At 43.0% G+C, this 20,019-nt stretch overlaps 1 protein-coding gene across 7 annotated transcripts in view; it reads right to left on the bottom strand.

Moving 5' to 3' along the window:
* Nucleotides 1-218: 218 nt before the first annotated feature.
* Nucleotides 219-20,019, bottom strand: part of NKAIN1 (sodium/potassium transporting ATPase interacting 1) — a 43,772-nt gene continuing 23,971 nt past the window's right edge. For all 7 annotated transcript variants that reach the window (XM_083173399.1, XM_083173398.1, XM_083173400.1 and 4 more), the window contains 6 exons: nucleotides 18,153-18,290; nucleotides 16,251-16,331; nucleotides 12,455-12,652; nucleotides 7,844-7,904; nucleotides 3,899-3,980; nucleotides 219-3,696 (listed from right to left, as the gene is read on the bottom strand). In XM_083173399.1, the coding sequence (XP_083029525.1) occupies nucleotides 3,687-3,696; nucleotides 3,899-3,980; nucleotides 7,844-7,904; nucleotides 12,455-12,652; nucleotides 16,251-16,331; nucleotides 18,153-18,290 (570 nt within the window). In that variant the 3' untranslated portion in view covers nucleotides 219-3,686. The remainder of the gene's footprint in view (nucleotides 3,697-3,898; nucleotides 3,981-7,843; nucleotides 7,905-12,454; nucleotides 12,653-16,250; nucleotides 16,332-18,152; nucleotides 18,291-20,019) is intronic.

Here is a 20,019-nt window from a genome sequence, read left to right as displayed (position 1 = left end):
TCTCTTTATTATGCTTGGATGTATACCATCTTGCCTTATTGATTTATCCACCTTCAGTTTTGAGAGTTCTGTCAATACCTTGTTTTCCATCCTTTACATGATAGAGTTATAGGAGCAGAATAAATAAGTAAAATGTCCAGAATAAAATGGCTTTGCATGCAAGTGCCAAATCCCTAACTCTGGTCACTTTTCAGCAACAAAATAAAGAAATGCAGGGAAAGAATCAAAACACTATTTAATTCAAATATACAAAAATGGACATAATCTGAGGTACATTATAAAAGAAATCCCTTACATACATTAAATTAGACCAGGGAGCATTTTCCTCCTATCCCAGAAATCAGAAGGACCTGTTACTCTCTTTATAAGGTAGCATTGCTGTGGAATCTCTTTGCAGTTGCACTATAATTTGTTGTATGTACATGTATACCAGAGATTATACTGTGGTACTGTTGTACAGTACCCCTCTCTGTACCCATCACAGATATATGTAGTGCAGACATGGTGATACTTCACAACTATACATGTACACATACTAAAACAAACACCCCTTCCCACATTTACAATATAACATGCATACAGAGGCACAGAGCAGACACTGGCATTGCTTTATTCCCTTTTGTGCTTATGTATGGATGCTATGGTGTTCTTATAGTGACACTGCCAGATAAGCTGGTGCACACATCACAATTTACCTTATCACACCAGTGTCAATTTTGTGCCTTCCAATTCGGCCCATTTAATAATACTTCTCTGATCAATATGTGTTTCTGGTTCCTTTATGTCCACCCCTGCTCCCATCCCCAGTGCACACACTATTATATTATTATGACATCATGGCTACAGTGCACGCCATGCTAACTTCCCCTTCATACAATGGTAGAAATTTCATGTGTAACAAAATAACAGTAAATGGGTAGAAATGAACACACTGATTTGTAAACCGAATATGTGCTATTGCTCTCCTGCAGATATCTATACAAACTGCTCATATTAAATATTAAAATATTTTCCTGAAATGTCCTTCAAAGCTGCTGCAACAGTGACTTTAGGTACTATTAAGGCTAAATAATAAACCCTTGATCCATATTATCCAGTAGTAAGTTTGCACATTTCAAAAAAAGAGAAAATACCCAACACAGTAAACACATAAAATAATCTCTAAACCCACGAAATTCCCTCCGAGTTCTGAACAAAGTGACCTTCTTAGAACATTGCCATTTACAGTGCTTTAGTTGCGGTGGTGTTACATATTCATTGGTGTAGTGTTATACATTATGTGTAGCATTCAGCATTAATTTACTTCAGCAATGATGTGGCCCCTAAGAAATACATCTAAAATAAACAAGCCCCTGTTGACTTGTTTAATATGTTAGCCTGTTTCCTTATAATGGTGATTTTTCTGTTTACAAACTTAGATTGTCACTTTTGTCAGTTATTTACGTTTTAGTATGCACTTTTGAATTAAGTGCATCATCAATTTCATTTCAGGGTTAGACAATAGTTCCTAGATGATTATTGTTCTTGGCCAATAACTAGCAACAATTGAATGACAACTTGTCTGGCCAATTATTTTGTTAATGTACATGGGAGCATAGTAAAAATAGGAAATGTGATCTTTAGACTGGAGTCATCATTGCTGCGTACCTGCTATTTAAAACAATATTGCAAGAGCACATTTCAGTTTTGCCTTGCTGCCTCCTATCCCAGAGTTCATGGCTTAGAGCACCATTTATAAACTGCATTCATTGTGTTCTCTTAGGAGTGCAGATACCGAATATCCCAATTTCTACACAGGTGAGGTCACTGGCATTTCTAATAGGAATGACAAGGTAGAAGCTGGTGCCAAGTTGTTTGCAAAATAGGTATAAATGGAAAAGATAAAAAGTGTTTTCTTCATACAGTATGTGCACAGCTCTACACATATAAACGTGTCCTTATTGGAAGACTCTGCATCACATTTACGCCAAGTCATCTTCATCATCATCATCATCATCGTCATCGGCGTGTATTTGCAACTGTCCTCTGGCAGGAGCAAAAGCTCCTCCTAATAGGCATCTACAGTATGCATGTTCCTGCAGGTCTCCATGGATCGCATTGGTCTAAAATCACTATGTCAAACGAACCCTTCCCATCCCCAGTTCCACCTCTCCAGTCATAAGGCGTATATGCACGTGTTCACTTTGTGAGCATGCGTACAGAAAATGTACACAAGTTACAATATATAAAAGTGATGTAGAACTCACTCTGCATCAGTCTAATATGCTGAGGAGCTTAAAGTACATTGGCTTGCAGAAAAGATGGATCATTAACACAATGTTGTGATGGTCTTTCTGCAGTAATAATAAAATAGTTATCGGAACTGTGTTTAAAACTTTGCCAGTTAACAAATTGTTTGCACATTTTTAAATTACGAAACAGGAACCCATAATATTCAGTGTAAGTACTGAATTCAGGGCGGGTACTTTGTAGACAAAGGGCAAGGGCGTAACCATAGGTGCAGGGAGTGCAGCTGCTATGGGGCCCAAGGCTAATGGGGGCCCATCTTTACTGTATAAGTAATATGTTTTACATACATTTATCACCATCAGTAGCTAAATAGGGGGCCCTTACAAACTTTTGCTATGGAGCCTATAAATATTTAGTTACGCCCCTGGGAAAGGTATAACTTCCTGGTTTCTCTAGTAAACTACCCTTAGCTTCCATTTCGCTTGTCAAATAAATCTATGGGTTATCATACATATTAGATTAGCAATGTGTAATAGCAACTCACATTCACTAGTTAATATATCCTATGTGAAGGTGTTGGTGATACTAAGTGAGACTATGATCTGCTACTTTTTACCTGTAATAACCTGGGCTACATAATGTGATCGGTACCATACCATACATTAATAATTTCATTAAGGCCAGTGTATTGCAGTTGGAAAAGTAGGAAAATGAAGCAGACCTTCAGGTAACTAGCACCGGAAGGAAAATATGTGATAATCGGCTATATTACTAGATTGCTGACCAGAAAAAGACAGGCAAGCTATTATTTTAAGCCTGGTCCAAAGACAAGAACATAAAGCCACACAGATGTCACTTCTTTTTTGTTTGTCACTCAAATGACATAGCTACAAATGTAGTCATTGACTATTCTAGTATTTGAACATAAGTAAGTAAGCTGGTAGGTGGAAGCTGGTCACTCTCAACATGTGAATATCACCTAATATCTGTTTTTTCTTTCTGTGTTTTTTTTTATCAGGGTCTATTGCTCTTTTTAAAATGATAAGAAGTCATAAAGCTGAAACATAATTAGATCACATTCCTGCTTCATACTAGTCTATGAATAGCTTTTACTAATTACTGGAATTACATTGTACAGATTCTTTTTTCATCCAAACTCAGAGGCAGCCATGCTCGTTACCTCTACTCTCCAATCATCAGTGTTTGAAACCTTGACAGTCATGGTGTTACTGGCACAGGAGTACCTCTCATTTTATTGCCAATCTATGCCATCAGTGACATCAAACATTGTTGGAATATTAAATGTGTGCAACCCACTACTGCTGTGTTTTGGTATTTTAAGGCATCTTGACCAATGATCCGGAATATAACTGGAGAATCTAAATGAGACATGAAGAGATACGGGAAGGGCTTTGACTCGAGAGGATGTGCAGTGAATGTAGAATTGCAGGAGACATCTAGCCAGGCCTGTAGAAGCAAAGAAATGGGACAGTGTTAGAAAATATGAAAACATCTAAAAACGGTAAGTCATTAGTTCCCATGGTACTGTAGTTCACCTTGGAGTTGGTTTACTACAATTTAGAAATGCAGTATTTCATAGTGACTGGCACACAATAACACAACAGGTGGCAAGGTACTGTATGTGGCAGGCATTAATACTGTGACTCACTTGTACAGTGGCTGCAATTGGAGGTGTGAGGTCTTCATGGGTGCCTGATATCCATAGGAATCATAGGAGCCAATGAAATCAACTGCAGAATGAAACAAGATGGTGATTAATAGTAACTAAGTATGATTTCTTTTATATAGCACACTTTCTCCAACAGTACTTAAGGCATACTCATTTATTACTAATTACCATAAAGGAAAACTATGATTAAATATGTTAATTATCTTTCCCTTTAAAGCTGCACTTTCACTGTTACATTTTACTAATCTCTCCTACCTAGCTAGAGCCCCAGGGAAAGACCTTGCTGCCATTTTTGATGGGCTCATGTGTTCTTCCCATAGATTAAGCACCACACTATAAGATAAAGTAAAATATATGGCTCAGAATATCACTGGGTGCACACATTGCCTAGTGTACATGGCTTTAGCCAAAATGTGGCTGTGTCCACATGATTTGGGTGCAGAAGAACCTATAAGAAAATCTTTGCATTATTGGAAAATGTATAAACATTTACCAACCTTTATTTCACCCAGATTTACCTTCAAATTCACTATCTCAGTCATCTCTTTCCCTATGGGCCAAGGCTGGTATTACAAGATTGTCACACCTTATAAGTCCCACTGGTCTCCATTCCTTTACCAAACTGACCCAGACCTTTGACCTACCCTCTAGTTGCTTTTGGGCTTACTTGCAATTAAGACATTTTATGGCTTCTTCACCAAAGCGTTCTATAGGGTGGAAGCCCACCCTCTTTGAAAACTTATGCTTAGCTGATTCCACATCCAGACACATGATCTCACATCTATACCAGATTTGTTTGGCCAGCCTTTCCCTCCCAGCTCCTACTTTCATTAAAGACTGGCATAGAGACCTTCAGCATGAATTCTCAGAGGACCAGTGGTCCCATATATTTTGGTACACATTTGTCAATTCGCCATCCCCACTATCCACGTCATACCCCCAGTATCCACGTCCGCGTGGAGTTGGTTTTATAAAGTGTGGCGAGCGCAGCAAGCCACCGCACCCGAAGCGTGGCGAGTGGACGCGGATACGGGCTCGGTGCCTCGCTGCGCTTGCCACACTTTGTAATATCAACTCCACGCCAACGTGGATACTGGGGGTATGACGTGAATAGTGGGGATATGACGTGGATAGTGGGAGAAATGTGTGTTGTGCTTTATACTTCCCCTCCTCCGGCCCGGCCACCACGTCCATCAAGTCCACTGATGGGCAGCGTTCAGTCCCGTCCCCCCCTCCAGCAGACACTCCCCGGCGGCAGCGTTCAGTCCCCCTCCTCTGGCACTGGCAGCGGACAATGTACGCAATTAGCGTAGTGCCGCCGGGGTAGCAGGGAATCCATGTGATGCTTCCCCAGTGGCAATATGCTGACGCCGGGGAGTGACTGCCGGAGGAGGGGGACTGAAAGCTGTCGCCGGGGAGTGACCATTGCCCGCGGGAATCGCCATCCAGAGGACGGTAAGTATAAAACAAAGCTCCCTCTGTCACCCACCCCCCTGCTCCCCCTGCTCCCAGTGTAGTTTCACAGCGGCTACGCTGACAACGTAGCTTAAGTTAAAAATGTGGCATAGAGCTGCCACCGTGAAACTAAACAAGTAACCAAAATAATGTGTCGATGGTATTGCTTCCCTGAGCAAGTACACCGAATGTTTCCAACTGTACAGTATGTGCCCTATGCTGGCGATGTAAACAATCATGGGGCAGCAGGGCCACCAATAGGGGGGTGCTGTGGGTACAGCTGTCCCGGGCCCTGGCCTCTAGAAGGGCACCCACCCCCCCCCCCCGACTGCCTCTGCTGCGCTTAGTGCGCTGAACAAAGCAGGTACCGTAGCACAGGCTTATTCAACCCAGGATGCCGACAGGCAATTAAAATGCTGCACTGGCTTTTGAACCAATCAGAGCTTGCGTAATAGCAGCCAGTCAGATCTACTGCCGGTACACAAGCTCTGATTGGCTCATCAGCCAGTGCTGCATTTTAATTGGCCGCCAGCATCCTGAGTTGAAGAAGCCTGCGCTCTGAGATCTCCGGGCTGCAGCTCAGCGGAAGAGGAGATGGGGGAGCAGGAGCCGGGTTAAGGTAAGTCAAGTGAGGAGGGGGCCCGGACTGGAAATGAGTCCCGGGCCCCAGAATTCCTGATGGCAGCCCTGTGGGGCAGTCCCCTCCACATATGGTGGCAATGTCATTTACTGACTGTTTTTGGCAACATGTCCACAAAAATTTTTGTGAGCTCACTGGATGCCCAGTTCCAGAGACTCCTGAATATTGGCTCCTCAGCTTGATGGATATGCACTTAGTAAACGCAGCTAGGGCTACTATCGCTTGCTTTTGGAGGACTTCCATACAACTGCCTATATACCGTTGGATACAGAGAGTTGATTTCTATATGACTATGGAAGACGCATTGCAACCACTGTTGTGTATTTTTATGCTTATTTTTACTTCTATGAATAAAAAAAAATTAGTTTGTGAAAAAAAGACTGAATCATTCTAAAATGCTATGCTATTTATTATGTTACATGTCAAAAATCGAATTATATACTCACAGCTTTAAAAAGAGTTTCAGGAGCTAAAGATATTTGAAAATATTGGAAAAAACAGCTTTAATATTAAGGGGACCATTTTTCAACATCCACATCTGAGGATACCGATGTGCGGTCATAATATCGGCCCAATTCGTAATACAATAATTTACTACATTGCACTGATATATCAATAATAGAATTCAGGGACAGGGCTTACAACAAAGCCCTGTATATTTGCCCAGATTCTATTTCCCATTATAGGTATGGGAATGTCAACTAAAGGGTTTGGAGCTGTACATCATGAAATCTGCACCAAAAGCCCTTTCGGAGATACTAAATACTAATGCTAAAAATGTTACAAAACCCTCTTTAACATCATTTTAGTAAAAATAATGTTATTAAATGGACCCCTTAATATGTAGTATTGTTTGTTTATATCCGACCCACCATACATCATATACTTCTCGTTATTAATCACATGCATCTCATCATACATCATATCCATTTCGTTATACGCCATGTCAATCTCGTCATACATCCTATCCCTCTTATCATACATTATATCCGTCTTGTCACACGTCACGCCAATCTTGTCATACGTCCGATCTATTTACTCATACGTCATATTTAAAAAAGAAAAAATTGCTATATGACATATGCAGTAAGCTGTAATTTGACTTGAATAGCACATCATAGAATTTACTCATGTTTGCGTAAATCTGTCCTATTTTGAGTCGTAGAGAACACGGCTGGATCTGCATTTCCATGAAATTGGGTGGCAGCAATGTAAGCAGATGGACCTGCTTTGTTTTGTGAGAGTGTTATGAGAGTGTATCTATTCTTCCATGCAATTCTGAGATGTGCATACAGGGGATGGGAAGCCTGTTTCTTAAGGTGGCCATACGCTACTTTGTGAAGTTGCCACAGTGTATTGCCATTAAATCCCCCCCAACAGGCAGGTCCGACATGTGGATCTTATCCGCATGATCAGATGCGATGAGAAACACTGGTTATATTGGCAGGTTTCTCGGCCCGATCCTTCAGAATTAGGTGAAATCGGGCCAAATCACATAAGTATATGGGGCCTTAGCATGTGGCTACTGCAAGTACTGGTATTAATTCTGACATTTGTGGCGACTTGTGTATAATCAATGGTTGGCAGTGCCAACTTGGCACAGCTTTCAGTTTGCAGATGCACAAATAGCCACAACCCCCAATGTCAATGCTGCCCCCAGGTTTTTTTTCTGATATGATGCCCAAATGCAGTTGAGATAACTGGACTCAATAATGAATGTCATTCTTTGTGTAGGTCTATACTATATGCTAGTTCTAGAACATTCTCACTCCCTTGTTATATACGTATAGTGCAATAACTGATGAAGGAATATGAGAAGTAATACTCACAGCTGTCTTCTTCATCCATGAAAACTTTGCTGACGTAACAGGCATACACAAAACCAAAAAGCTGACAGTGAATGGAAAAGAAGAAGAGTGGGGTATAAATACTTTAGTAGATGGTGAGGAAAAGTACAAGAAGTAGAGATCAATCATAAATCTGACAAAATATATATTTGATTTATATGCATAATACACAGGGGGAGGTAGCCAGAATGTTGACATTTAAAATATGGACATTATATTGTCAGCATGTTCAGAATATGCACAATGTCAGTCAGTGCAGTCATTGATCATTTTGACACTGTCAGAATGATGAACATTCCAAAAAGTTGATTTCACATTAAATTAGGGGTAGGCTGCAATTATTGTCAGGGTTAGGCTGCAACTGGGGTTAGGGTTAAGCGGCAGTTAAAGTTAGAGTTGAGGGGAATAGACACAGCCCCATTTGTGTAGATTGCTTAGAAATGTAGCACTGATCGATCCATGTGTATAGCCACGGTGCGACGGCAATGCGCGGTCCAGCGTGTCGCTATCGCCCATAGGGAAAGCCGGTGCTTGCACTGGCATTCCTGCTAGATAGCAAGGCTTTGCCAATAAACAATAGGCAAAGCTCCACCCAGCACGATCGCTCAGCATACAGCATCATGGATGTACTGCGATGTGTGCTGAGAGATCGCGCTATAGCACGTCGCTCAGCAAAAATAGCCAGGTCAGCCTCGTGTGTGCGCTTTATGCTGCAATTGGGGTTATGTTGCAATTAAGGTTAGGGTTAGGCTGCAGTTGAGATTAGTGTTACGGTACAATTAGGGTTAGTGTTAGACTGCAGTTATTGTCAGGGTTAGGCTAAAAGTGGGGTTAAAGTTAGGCTTCAATCAGTGTTAGAGTAAAGGTGCCCATACACTAGTAAGATTTATCTTCGGATCTGGCTGGTTGGAACAAAAACCTGGTTATGGATGAGTGACAGTTTTCCAGCTTTTCCAAGTAAATGGTCAACTGTCATTTGCTCTCATCCATAACCATGTTTTTGTTCCAACCAGCCAGATCTGAAGGTAAATCTGCGTGTGTATGGCCACCTTAAAGCTGTAATTGGAGTTAGGGTTAAGACTATCCTCAGAATGAACAGGTCAGTATGCTAAATGTTGACATTCAGAACTTGTATAATGAATATTGCCATTCTGGTTGTTAACATGTCATAAAACACCCCACAGGGGAAATATATATTCAAGTATAAAAGGTCTACAAAACTGGTATAGCTAATGTATCTAATGGTTTCAAATACGTTACTTTCATATATTATAATACTGTATGTACAGAATAAACTCCTGAAATACCATCTGTATAAACAGTTATAATCTTATAATTTCCATATTTAAAAGGAATATGTTGACAAAATAATTCCCCCAATATTGTAAATGATATAACAGGCATATCATATGCTATATATGAAACCACTTCTAAGTGATCACTGTAAGATGAGCAGCCAATATACGTATATGCCCAACTAGTGTGCTTTACCCCATTGTATAGTATATTGGAGGTTATTCAGTAAGGATCTCAAAAGCAAAATATTCTCCTAATGGGCAAACACATATGCACTTCAGGTGGGGCAAATGTAATGTGCTGAGAATTTTGGGTAGTTATATTGTTTCTGTGCAGGGTAAACGCTGGCTGCTTTATTTTTACACTGCAATGTTTACCCCATATTTTTATTGTGGGAATTAGAGAGAAAATGCCTGCTCCCATTGCTGGGGTCCCCATCCCATCAAAGATTGCCCCCACAGCAGGCAGGGGGTGCTACCCCCAGGCCGGCGGACGGGGTTGCTCCTCAGTAAGGCCCCTTCCCCGGTTCGGGTGGATTGCATGGCCAGCTGGTTACGCGATTACCCGGACAGGGCCAGCACAGCTTTCCTGGAGGACGGCTTTCGGTATGGCTTCCACCTCAAGATTCAAGGTGTGGTCACCACTGCGTCCCCCAGGAACCTAAAGTCGGCAGTGGACATGCCCCAAATAGTGCTCGAAAAAGTGGCTAAGGGAGTTGGGTTGGGAATGGTGCTCTCCCTGGTTGGGGTGGTCCCGAAGAAGGAGTCAGGTAAGTTTATCCAGCATTTGTCCCACCCGCCAGGCTCATCGGTGAATGACGCGATTCCTGAGGAATTGTGCCGAGTCCGTTATCAGTGTTTTGAGCCGGCCTTAGGCTTGTGCCTAGTTTTGCTGTGGGGGCTTTGCTAGCAAAGATTGATGTGGAGTCGGCTTTCTGTGGGCTGTTCGATTTCCTGCGCTTATTTTGAGCAATTCGGCACCTTTTTGCATTGGTGCGCAGAAAGGAAAATGGTCGAGTCCGGCATTTCGCATTACTTGGACGATTTCCTATGGGGTCACCGTGGTGCGGGGCGCTGCTTGATTCGGTGCAGAGACTGTTTAGGTTTTTCAGGGTTCCGATAGCTGCGGACAAGACGGAAGGGCCGGGCACATGCCTGTCTTTCTTAGGGATAGAGATCGATACGGTATGTGGCTGCTGCAGGATGCCCCTTGAAAAGCTCGTACAGCTGCAAGGGGTAGTCTCAGTGGCTTTATGCACAGGCAAGCTTAGGTTGCACCAGCTGCAGTCGCTGCTAGGTTTGCTGCATTTTGCCTGTAGGGTGATTCTCATGGGTCGAGTTTTCTGTCGAAAGCTCGAGCATGCCATGGCTGGGATCCGGCACCCTCTCCATTTTGTGCGCTTGTTGGCAGAACTGAAGAGGGATAGCAATGCTCAATTGGAGTTGTTCACGGACGCTGCCGGGGGATTGGTTTTGGAGCCTATTTGCACGGGTCATGGTGCGCTGCGCCATGGCCAGTGGATTGGGTCTCCGAAGGCCTAACTAAAAACATGCTGCTGCTCGAGTTATTTCCCATAGTGGTGGCGCCTGAACTGTGGGGGATAGCCTGAAGGATTCCAGTATAGTGTTTTGGTGTGATAACCTTGGTGTGGTTAAAGCGATTAATCACCAAGGTTCATCCTCCCTCCCTGTGCTGCGACTATTGTCATGATTGGTCTTGCGAACATCCAGTTCCTTGCCAGGCATGTGCCGGGGTGGAGAATTCTATAGCTGATGCGCTATCTAGGGGCGATTGGGCAAGGTTTCGGTCCTTGGCCCCTGCTGCTTCTCTAGTTAGTGAGTTCTGTCCCCCTTATGTTTGGCAAATGATCAGGTCGGCATGGAGGGCTTAGCCATGTGGGCCATTGCGCCCAGGACCTTGCGATGCTACCAGGATGGGTGGCATGAGTGGGAGCAATTCAGGCTATCCTCCGAGCAGGCAGGTAAGATGCCTAGGGCGGCTATGGTGGCTTTTGTCTGGCACTTTTATTTGTTGGGCTATTCTGTTGCCGCTGTTGGGCTATTCTGTTGAGCTGTTTCTGGTGTCCAGGGCTTTGTGGGGCTGGCAGCGGGACTCACCGGTGGTCACTGACTGAAGGCGTCCTATCGATATCACATTGCTTCCACCAGTGTTGAGCGCCCTCCGGGACATAAGCTACCCTCGCTACGAGGTGCAGCTGTTTCAGTTGGCATATGCAATGGCGTATCATGGGGCCTTTAGGATCGGGGAGCTGGTGGTGCCGTCAAAGCGTGCCCCCTCGCCAAATGCAGCTAATGTGACCGATGTGGTGGTCCAGGAGGATTCAGTTCTTTGTCACATGCGACGATCCAAGACTGATCAGGCTGGTGGCTGTCTTTGCTCCCGTGTGCGGTTGAAGGGGTGTGCCCGGTGGAGTTGGCTTTGGTTTTTGCACCAGTGCGTCCTGACAGACCTGACGCATTGGTTGATGCATGAGGACGGGTCTCCGCTTACTAAATTCCAGTTCTGTCATGTTTTGAGCTGGGCGCTGGGGGCCTTGGGCCTCGATGCGAAGGAGTTTGCGTCACATTCCTTTAGGATCGGGGCTGCTGCTTCTGCAGCTGCGGCAGGCCGCTCCGATCCAGAGATTCAGTCCCTGGGTCGATGGCTCACTGCAGTCTTTCGCAGGTACATTCAGCCAACTCTTTCTGTCACTTTGCAGGACCATGGTTGCAGGTGTTTCACATTCCCCCGGGGGGCACAATTCGGCCTTAATTATAATTTGTCATGGCGTACCTGATAGATTACTCCGGGGGGTTTTGTGTTTTGTGCCTCAAGGTCTGGTGCCATGGTCCTCAAAAACTTTACCCTTGTGAATGCATGTGGTTAGTTTGCCGTTGTTGACATTGTGGTTAATTTCTTGTACCATGTTGCAGGTCGACAGGATGCCAGGAGCGTGTGGGTCATGAGCCATTCCTTTGTATATTGGGCCTTGAGGTCGGCATTGGCCTCTGACGTGTGCATGTATCCCGAAGCGTGTATGGAATTGCAGAAAATCTCTGTATCTGGCTGTAACATACTACTACCAACAACCATACACAAAACCAGCCAGAAAAGTGAAGGCCACAGATTGGCTGGAAGCCAGCTTGCATTTGTAATGTGTAAAGGTCAACCCTCACTTGAGCTACCATTTAAACATTGAATACTTTTAAGCCTACATACTGTAAAATACTAATTGTGACCAATCAATGACGCAGGCAATCCAGTGAGCTCTTTAATTTCCCTCACATGCATACTCACCGCCAGAAATATCTGTAATGCACTGCTCAAAGCTTCAATATAAGGATAGTCAAGGAGACACCCAGTCACTGTTATCATATGATGATCAGCCATTGACAGAGGTGGTGCTCGCACGGGTGTCACTAGGCAGCCTGGTCCATTCTCCATCCACCATGATCGATGCAGGGAGGTGTTAAAGTTCATTATCAAGTCCCTGTGCTAGAAACATAAAGCAGGAATTACATAATTACTTCTGACTAGCATAGATAAACATATAATAATATGAATGGTTGAATAATATAAAGAGAATAACATAAGAGCACTTGTACAAACATCCCTTTGCTGCTATTAGAGGTGTTTTATTTGTGTTTTCCAGTTAATTTTGGCTCCATACATTTTGTGCTCCAGTTAATTTGGGCTTCCTGTTAGTTGTGCTCCAGGTTCATATAGGCACAAAATCATTTGGTCTCAAATGTACTGGCTATCCCTGTTCCAAGATTGGGGTGAGGCCAGTGGTTCCCAAACTGTGGGGTAGATGTATGCACTTTAAGCAGTGATAACGGAGAAGTGATAAGGTGCCTGGTACTTTATCACTGGCCAATCAGCTTCTACCTGTCCCTTTTTAAACCTAGCCTGTAACTTAACAGTCAAGAGCTGATTGGCCGGTGATAAAGTACCAGGCACTTTATTACTTATCCTCCGTTATCACAGCTTCATACATCGACCCCTGGGTGATTCTTGCAGGGGTGTCTCGGGTTGGTTGCCCAGGATTAATTCAAATTAATTATTGTCAATGTAATAGGCAAAACCAGTGCTTGTGGCTGCCAATCATAACTTATGTGGACAAACAGGAGCAAATTGTGACCCTCACTACATAAATAAACTTAAAGATGTTTTTTAAACACAATGGGGGGTATGCGATCTGGGATCACGGCTGTTGATCCCCACCGACAGCCGCGATCCTGGCCCGTTTGCGGTCAGTTCGACCGCATAACGACAGACGGAATTCAATGTCCCAGAAACAAAGCAAACAAGTTTGTGTTCTTATATACCGTGCGCTACAAGCAGCTTGAGGTCCGTTACCAAAATTGAAGAACCAATTCAATAGAGAGAACATACAATACCAGAAATACAGATTTGGAAGGTTCCTTGGGCGCTTGGGAATTTTAACATCTCCTCCTCTCCAAGAATGATGATACCAAAAAAGGAGAGGAAAAAAATTGATAGTGTGATATCACACGTATAATTCCCAAGCGCCTAAGGAACGTTCCAAATCTGTATTTCTGGGATTCAATGTCCCGCCCTGCCAATGGGCGCAAAGGGGTGTGGCGCGAAAATGCACATGGATTGTCGATCTGCAGCCCGGATAACGACAATCCACTGCCGTTATCGGCACAACGGGCCCGACAGCTTCTCCGCCGTGATCCCGCATCAATGCGGAGCCGCCGCTATTTCCCACGTCGGAAATAGCAGCGGCACATTGTATACCCCCCCCCCCCCAATGTATTTAATTTAATATACAATTTATTTAATTTCTCAGTAAAAAACTTTTGGCCTAGGGGAGCCATGGATAAAAGTCTGATACTGATAATCAACTATTGGAGAATATGTTAATCCCTGTGGACACCCCTCTACACGTTCCAGTCAATCCAGTTAACATCTTATATATTGGTGTTTGTGGTTACAATATGTTCTTCTAAAATGTTTATATATATATAATGGTTTTTGTAAAGATTTGCAGGTCCGGATTAACTCAGATTTACTCGGCTTTACCCGATACTCAAAACAGGATCTTATTGGCTATTTGCTGTCACATGTTTTTGCTCCAAAATATGTGACAGCTGGATAGCAAATAAGATCCCGTTTTGCATTCCGGGTAAATCCGAGTAAATCAGGACCTGCACATCTTTAGTTTTTTGTGTGCACTATTAAATGCACTTATATTTAAATTCCTCGTTGGTATATTAGCTTTTTTGTTCTTGCCTATAGCACGTTTTTTTCATTAGGTATGGATGTAAGCGGTGTCTGGGATTACATTTTCTAGCTCTTAACTAAAAAGTTATCAATTACTTTAACGTAACTGTCAACTTTTTTTTTTTTTCAAATCCATCCAGTGGAAGACCCAGAACAGGTTCCTTGGGAATTCGGCCTTATTCCGATGGTGGGGGGTCTGCGCATGTGCAGACCCCCTGTGCGAATGCCTCCGGTGAGGATCACACCTGCCGAGATGTTTGCACAGGTAGGGGAAGGAGGGGGCGGTATCAGGGGAACACCCAGCGTTTTATGAGCGTCCTCATGAAAATGCTGGGCGTTCCCCTGGGAACACAGGTGGGCCAATGCCTGCTCGGGGTGGGTGGCTGACATCAGCGTCTGCCCCCTTTTCGGCTATCTCTGGGGGAAATAATAGTCAGTTCAGACTGACTCTTATTTTTGAAGGGGAGAGAAATCATTCGATAGTCAGTGACCATCAAATGATTTCTCTCCCCTTTGGCCACATGTCAGAGGTGATGTGTTCTCATGCACATCCCCTCGCATGCTAGCGAGGAGATGTGGGCGGCGTGCGGGGGGGGGGGGGCAGGCGTTGATGGGGCAAGAGGTGTTTCTGACCTGTTTGCGAGGCTGTGACAGTACGCAGACTACAAAACAGGTCTGAATCAGGCCCTAGGTACCTGGGCTCACTGTCAGACTAGGGCTTAAAGGGCCCACTGGAGGAATGTAGTGGTAGGGGGCCATGCTCAGGGGTGTAGCCAGCCAGCACAGAGGCACCGATGTAGTATTATGTAACATATATACAATGTATAATTCAAGTGTACAGTCTGGAACCTAATCCCCTGTAACCCTGTGCGCCATTTCAACCCTGCGCTTGCTTAGAAATGGTTTAGATTTTCTTGGAATCCAAATTAATATGTCAAATATAAATGGTGCCCAAATGAACAGGACCTAAAAAAAATCGAATTTAAACAAAAACTCTCTGCTACACCTCATTTGTTTAGGAGTGGTTTGGTTAACCACATTTACTATCAAAACCAAATGCTGCTTACATAGAGCCATTGAAAAGTACGGTACTTGTGTAATATCACAGCGCCCACTAAGTATTTAATGTACTATCCTATTCAGCGTAGTAGGATCGCATCGCATTGTATGCGATTTGCGTGGGATGCGATGGTACTTGTGCATTTTCACAGCACCCCTGCCCGCGGATCGCATTGCATGCAAATCGCATTCGAACGCATGCGATGCAATGGCAATTTAGCACACCTCCACTATCCACATCACCCCGAAGGGTGGCGAGCAAGCCCCGCGCGGGGACGTGATACGCGCCCTCCTAACCTGTTCATAACCCCACTATTCACGTCGGTGGGGAGTTGATTTTATAAAGTGTGGTGAGCGCAGCGAGCCCCGCGAGGGAACGCGTAAAATGAGCCTGAAGCATGGCGGGCACAGCGAGCCCCACGAGGGGACGTGGATTACTTAATGTGTATTACGCATCCACACGCCACGCTTCGTGCTCGGTGGCTCGATGCCACACTTTATAAGCTCAACTCCACGCCGACGTGGATAGTGGGGGTATAAACAGTCATATTGGCTGATTTATAACTAGTGAAAAATCAAACAAAATTGTAGTGTCCAGGAAACTAGACAAATATGTAAGAGAAGCAAGAGGATGTATTTGTTTTAGAGATTCTGTAGAGAGGATGGAGGGACAGTGACTTTTTTTGCTAGAATATTAAGCTTAGTATCATACTTAAACTGACATAATATAATCATATTATTATATACAGAAATAACTTAACGAGTCAGAGTAATGAAGACTTACCTGTGATAAGTGTCCCACTTCTAGGTAGAAACAGATTATGAAGGCATTCCACGCCACCCATAATGCCAGCCACACAGAATACTACATGCAATTTGTAAAAAAAAAAAAAAAAAAATCTCTGTATTAGCATAGTTGTAAGCAAAGTTGTAGTGACAGATAGCTAGGACTGTACAGAAAAGTACTAATATTATTACAAAGTTGTAGTGACAGATAATATAGCTAGGACTGTACAGAAAAGTACTAATATTATTACAAAGTTGTAGTGACAGATAATATAGCTAGGACTGTACAGAAAAGTACTAATATTATTACAAAGTTGTAGTGACAGATAATATAGCTAGGACTGTACAGAAAAGTACTAATATTATTACATTTCCAAAGGTTGAAAGCACAGTGGAAGAGAATTGAGACCATACAATTAATCTGATAACGCTGCAGTGAAGTATTACCTACATATTTCTCATAGACTGTGTCGGATGCAGTCCGCAGGCCATAGGTCGACACATGAAAACGGTCGATATACCTTAGGTCAACATAGTCAAAAGGTTGACACAAGCTATTTGTCGACATAGAAAAGGCTCAACATGTGTTTTTCCAATGTTTTTTTTTTTTTAAAGGTGTTTTTTCATTCTTTACCAAGTGGACATATAGATTATAATTGTGTGCCCAAGGCATGGTGAGTGAAGTGAGACATGCAAGGGGACGTAGTACATCTATACGTTGTTCATGTCAACCTGTGTCGACATAGGCGACGAAAACGTGAAAACCCATGTCAACCTTTTCCCCCCCAGTGATATAAAGTGGGGCTGCAAAGCAGCAACTCACTTTATAGCACTGTGGGTCATAGTAGGAAAAGGATCCGACGACTGTCAGCCCTCCAATCACACTTTCTAGTTCTGCGGGTTTAAGCAGCGGTGGTGATGGGGGTGGGGAGCATGTGTGTGTGCCTGGGAATTGGGTAGGGGGCAGTTGCAATGGGGGGGGGAGTCGGCAGCAGTAGTGGTGGTGATGTCAGTGCTGCGCAAGTACAGAACATAGTTGGGGTACTTAAAAAAAAAATTCCCCATGATAAGACTGCAGAGCAGTATCGTAGGTACATAGCTTTCTTATGAGCTCTGTCCCTACCAGCGATAATTGATGCATTCATGCAATATAATCAATTATCACATTGCGGATTGAAGGGCTTTTCTTCCATTGTTAGACACCTATAACTCCAGAAATCTGTTTAACAGAAATGTGAGACACATTCGTAGGAAAAATTATTTACCAACAATTGATCCCTAATAACTTTGTAGATGGCACAAAAGCATCAGGCCTGTCCAGTAATGCTGCATTATGGGTATCTTGCTGGATAATGACTATAATGTATATTGTAGCCACTTGTACTCTGGTTCTTCTTGCACATCCATCAGTCTACTGTAGCTTACCATGATTTATTTTGTGTGTCTAGCTTAAATGTGACATGAATTTCAACAATTTTTATATTTTCATCGTTCTTCATAGTTGTCGTTTTTTGAAAATCAATAATCATGCCACTTGTCTGGAACTGCAGGCAAAATAGTTTATCAATAGTAAATTGTTGTAAATACAAACTGAGCCTGCGGAGGTTACAGTCAGGCAAAATGCAAGTTCTTAACAGATTGATCTTTTTTCAACATTAATCAGATTAGTGGCATATATCCACATTACATACTAGTAAGCACTTCCGAGCAAAAGCTTCGAAGGCTAGTCTGCTTCCTTCTGTGTTTGTGCATGTGCGAGAAAGAGATGTAGTTTCACTCTCTGTCAGCAGATGTCAGTGTTTCGGAGACTCATGGACACTAGACATATATATATAGATGTTTCCTTCAGTCAACTAGTAGTGGTCCTTTGAAGAAAATGTGCATTGACAGGTTTACTTACCAATATTAGGTACCTTGATCTATAATGTAGCGTGCCAAATATCCCCAGGATGACGGCCATAATATGCAGGAAATTAGCTAATATAGGAGCCCACTGGTAGCCGAGGAAGTCAAAGATTTGTCTTTGCAGTGCTGCTGCCTGTCATAAAATACAAACAAAAATCTGTGTGGTAAATGGTCCGGCTCCCAGGGCAGTTAGGTGGGCACAGGGGTATGAATATGAACACATGCATTAATGTGCTATTGGACGCTACATATATTTTGCTTTATGCATAGAGAACAATCATCCATATCCATTACAGATAAAGCCGCTAGAAACAAAACACTTATTATCAGATAACACAATTGATACTCTCTCCTGTGATTCTTAAGAAAGTCATATAGAAAACCTATAAAAAAAGAAAACAGAAAAAGGCCAAATTACTAATTACAGAAAGATGTGCCTCTATCCATCGCCATACTGCATTACCTTATATGCCATTATATATTTTTTTATACTGTTTTCTTTTCTTTCTTTTTTTGGATGGGGAAGGGGGGTGGGGGTGGTATTTCTTGAAACTCACAGGTAACAGCTAACAAGGAGGGGTGCTGTGTCTAGTCTATGCTAATCCTTAGACCTGTAACATTCTACAGTAATAATAGGTCAGGTACATTTTGGTAATATAATGGAGCATTTAGTTGACCAAACAAGCCATGTTGAAACAGAATTGCTGCTATTGGCAGTTAGTAATTAAGATGCTGCAATTTAATACTGAGAGCTCAAGAGGTCTATTTTTTAATGGCTAGAGATCCCCAAATCCACTAAAACAACTGGATTCACCATAGCTATCAATCCTCGCTGAATGCCATGACTATGGCCAAGTATCACCGATGTTGACCCTCTCAGATGACACCTCTTCTTTTTAAGTTATAGATATTTTTGATTAATAGACCTTCTTCACTACAGTGCCAAGTGATGATGCAACTAACATTCGTACTAGCTAGGTGCACACTGGACGATGTGTGTACCCAGGAAGATGGTCAGTGATGGGGATTCGGTGGTTGCCAGCATCGGCAAATACACTTGCCAATGCTGTCAGCAACAGCGGTGGGGGAGAGGGGGGTCAAGCTGCATTCTGCAGCATGGCTCTCGCTATTAGTCAATGACATCATCCGTCGTCTGTACATGCAGGACAATGAAGGATGTCACTTATGGCACACAGAAATGTGCATCGGCAGCAGCAGTGTGCGTAAACACTGGACGACATTTTGATTTTGGCATTCACAGGCGCTTCGGAATCAGCTAAATTGTTTTGAATGTCATCCGGTGTGTACCCAGCTTTACAGGTGTCTCTTCTCATGCTTTTTAAATCTATGTAAATCATATTGAGTTTTTGGAGACAAACATAAAACGAGCAATGAACAGAAACCATTAGAATAGAAATACCATCTCAAACAAGTATAAACAAATATCTAACAAAATTATATCTCAGCTAAATGAATGATAAACTCTCAAACAATATCACACACACACCCAAAACAAAACCCATGTAAGAAGAAAAAGACCACACAGTAAAGGGGGAAGGAAAGCAAGGGGAGGACGAAGGGGTGGAGGGTTTGAGTAGCATACCGATTGCGTCCAGACCTTAAACCAACTCTGGAGTATAAGCTACGGAAATAAACTCCTAATGTTTCTCCACAGCTAGGCAAAGATCTTCCATATCCATGTATAAGTCTACATGGATCAATGTATAAGTCGATCCTATAGAACCATTTTTTCAATGAGGGGGGGGGGGGGGGGGCTGTAGATTTCCAATGAACAGGAATTACTGTTTTCGCAGCGCTAATATGGAATTTAAGCAAGTACTTTTTGTAAATAGCTAGGAGGC

This window comes from Crinia signifera, chromosome 2 (genome assembly GCF_055691185.1).
Source record: "Crinia signifera chromosome 2, ASM5569118v1, whole genome shotgun sequence".
Taxonomy (NCBI): Eukaryota; Metazoa; Chordata; class Amphibia; order Anura; family Myobatrachidae; genus Crinia; species Crinia signifera.
This window is presented reverse-complemented; position numbering and strand designations above follow the sequence as displayed.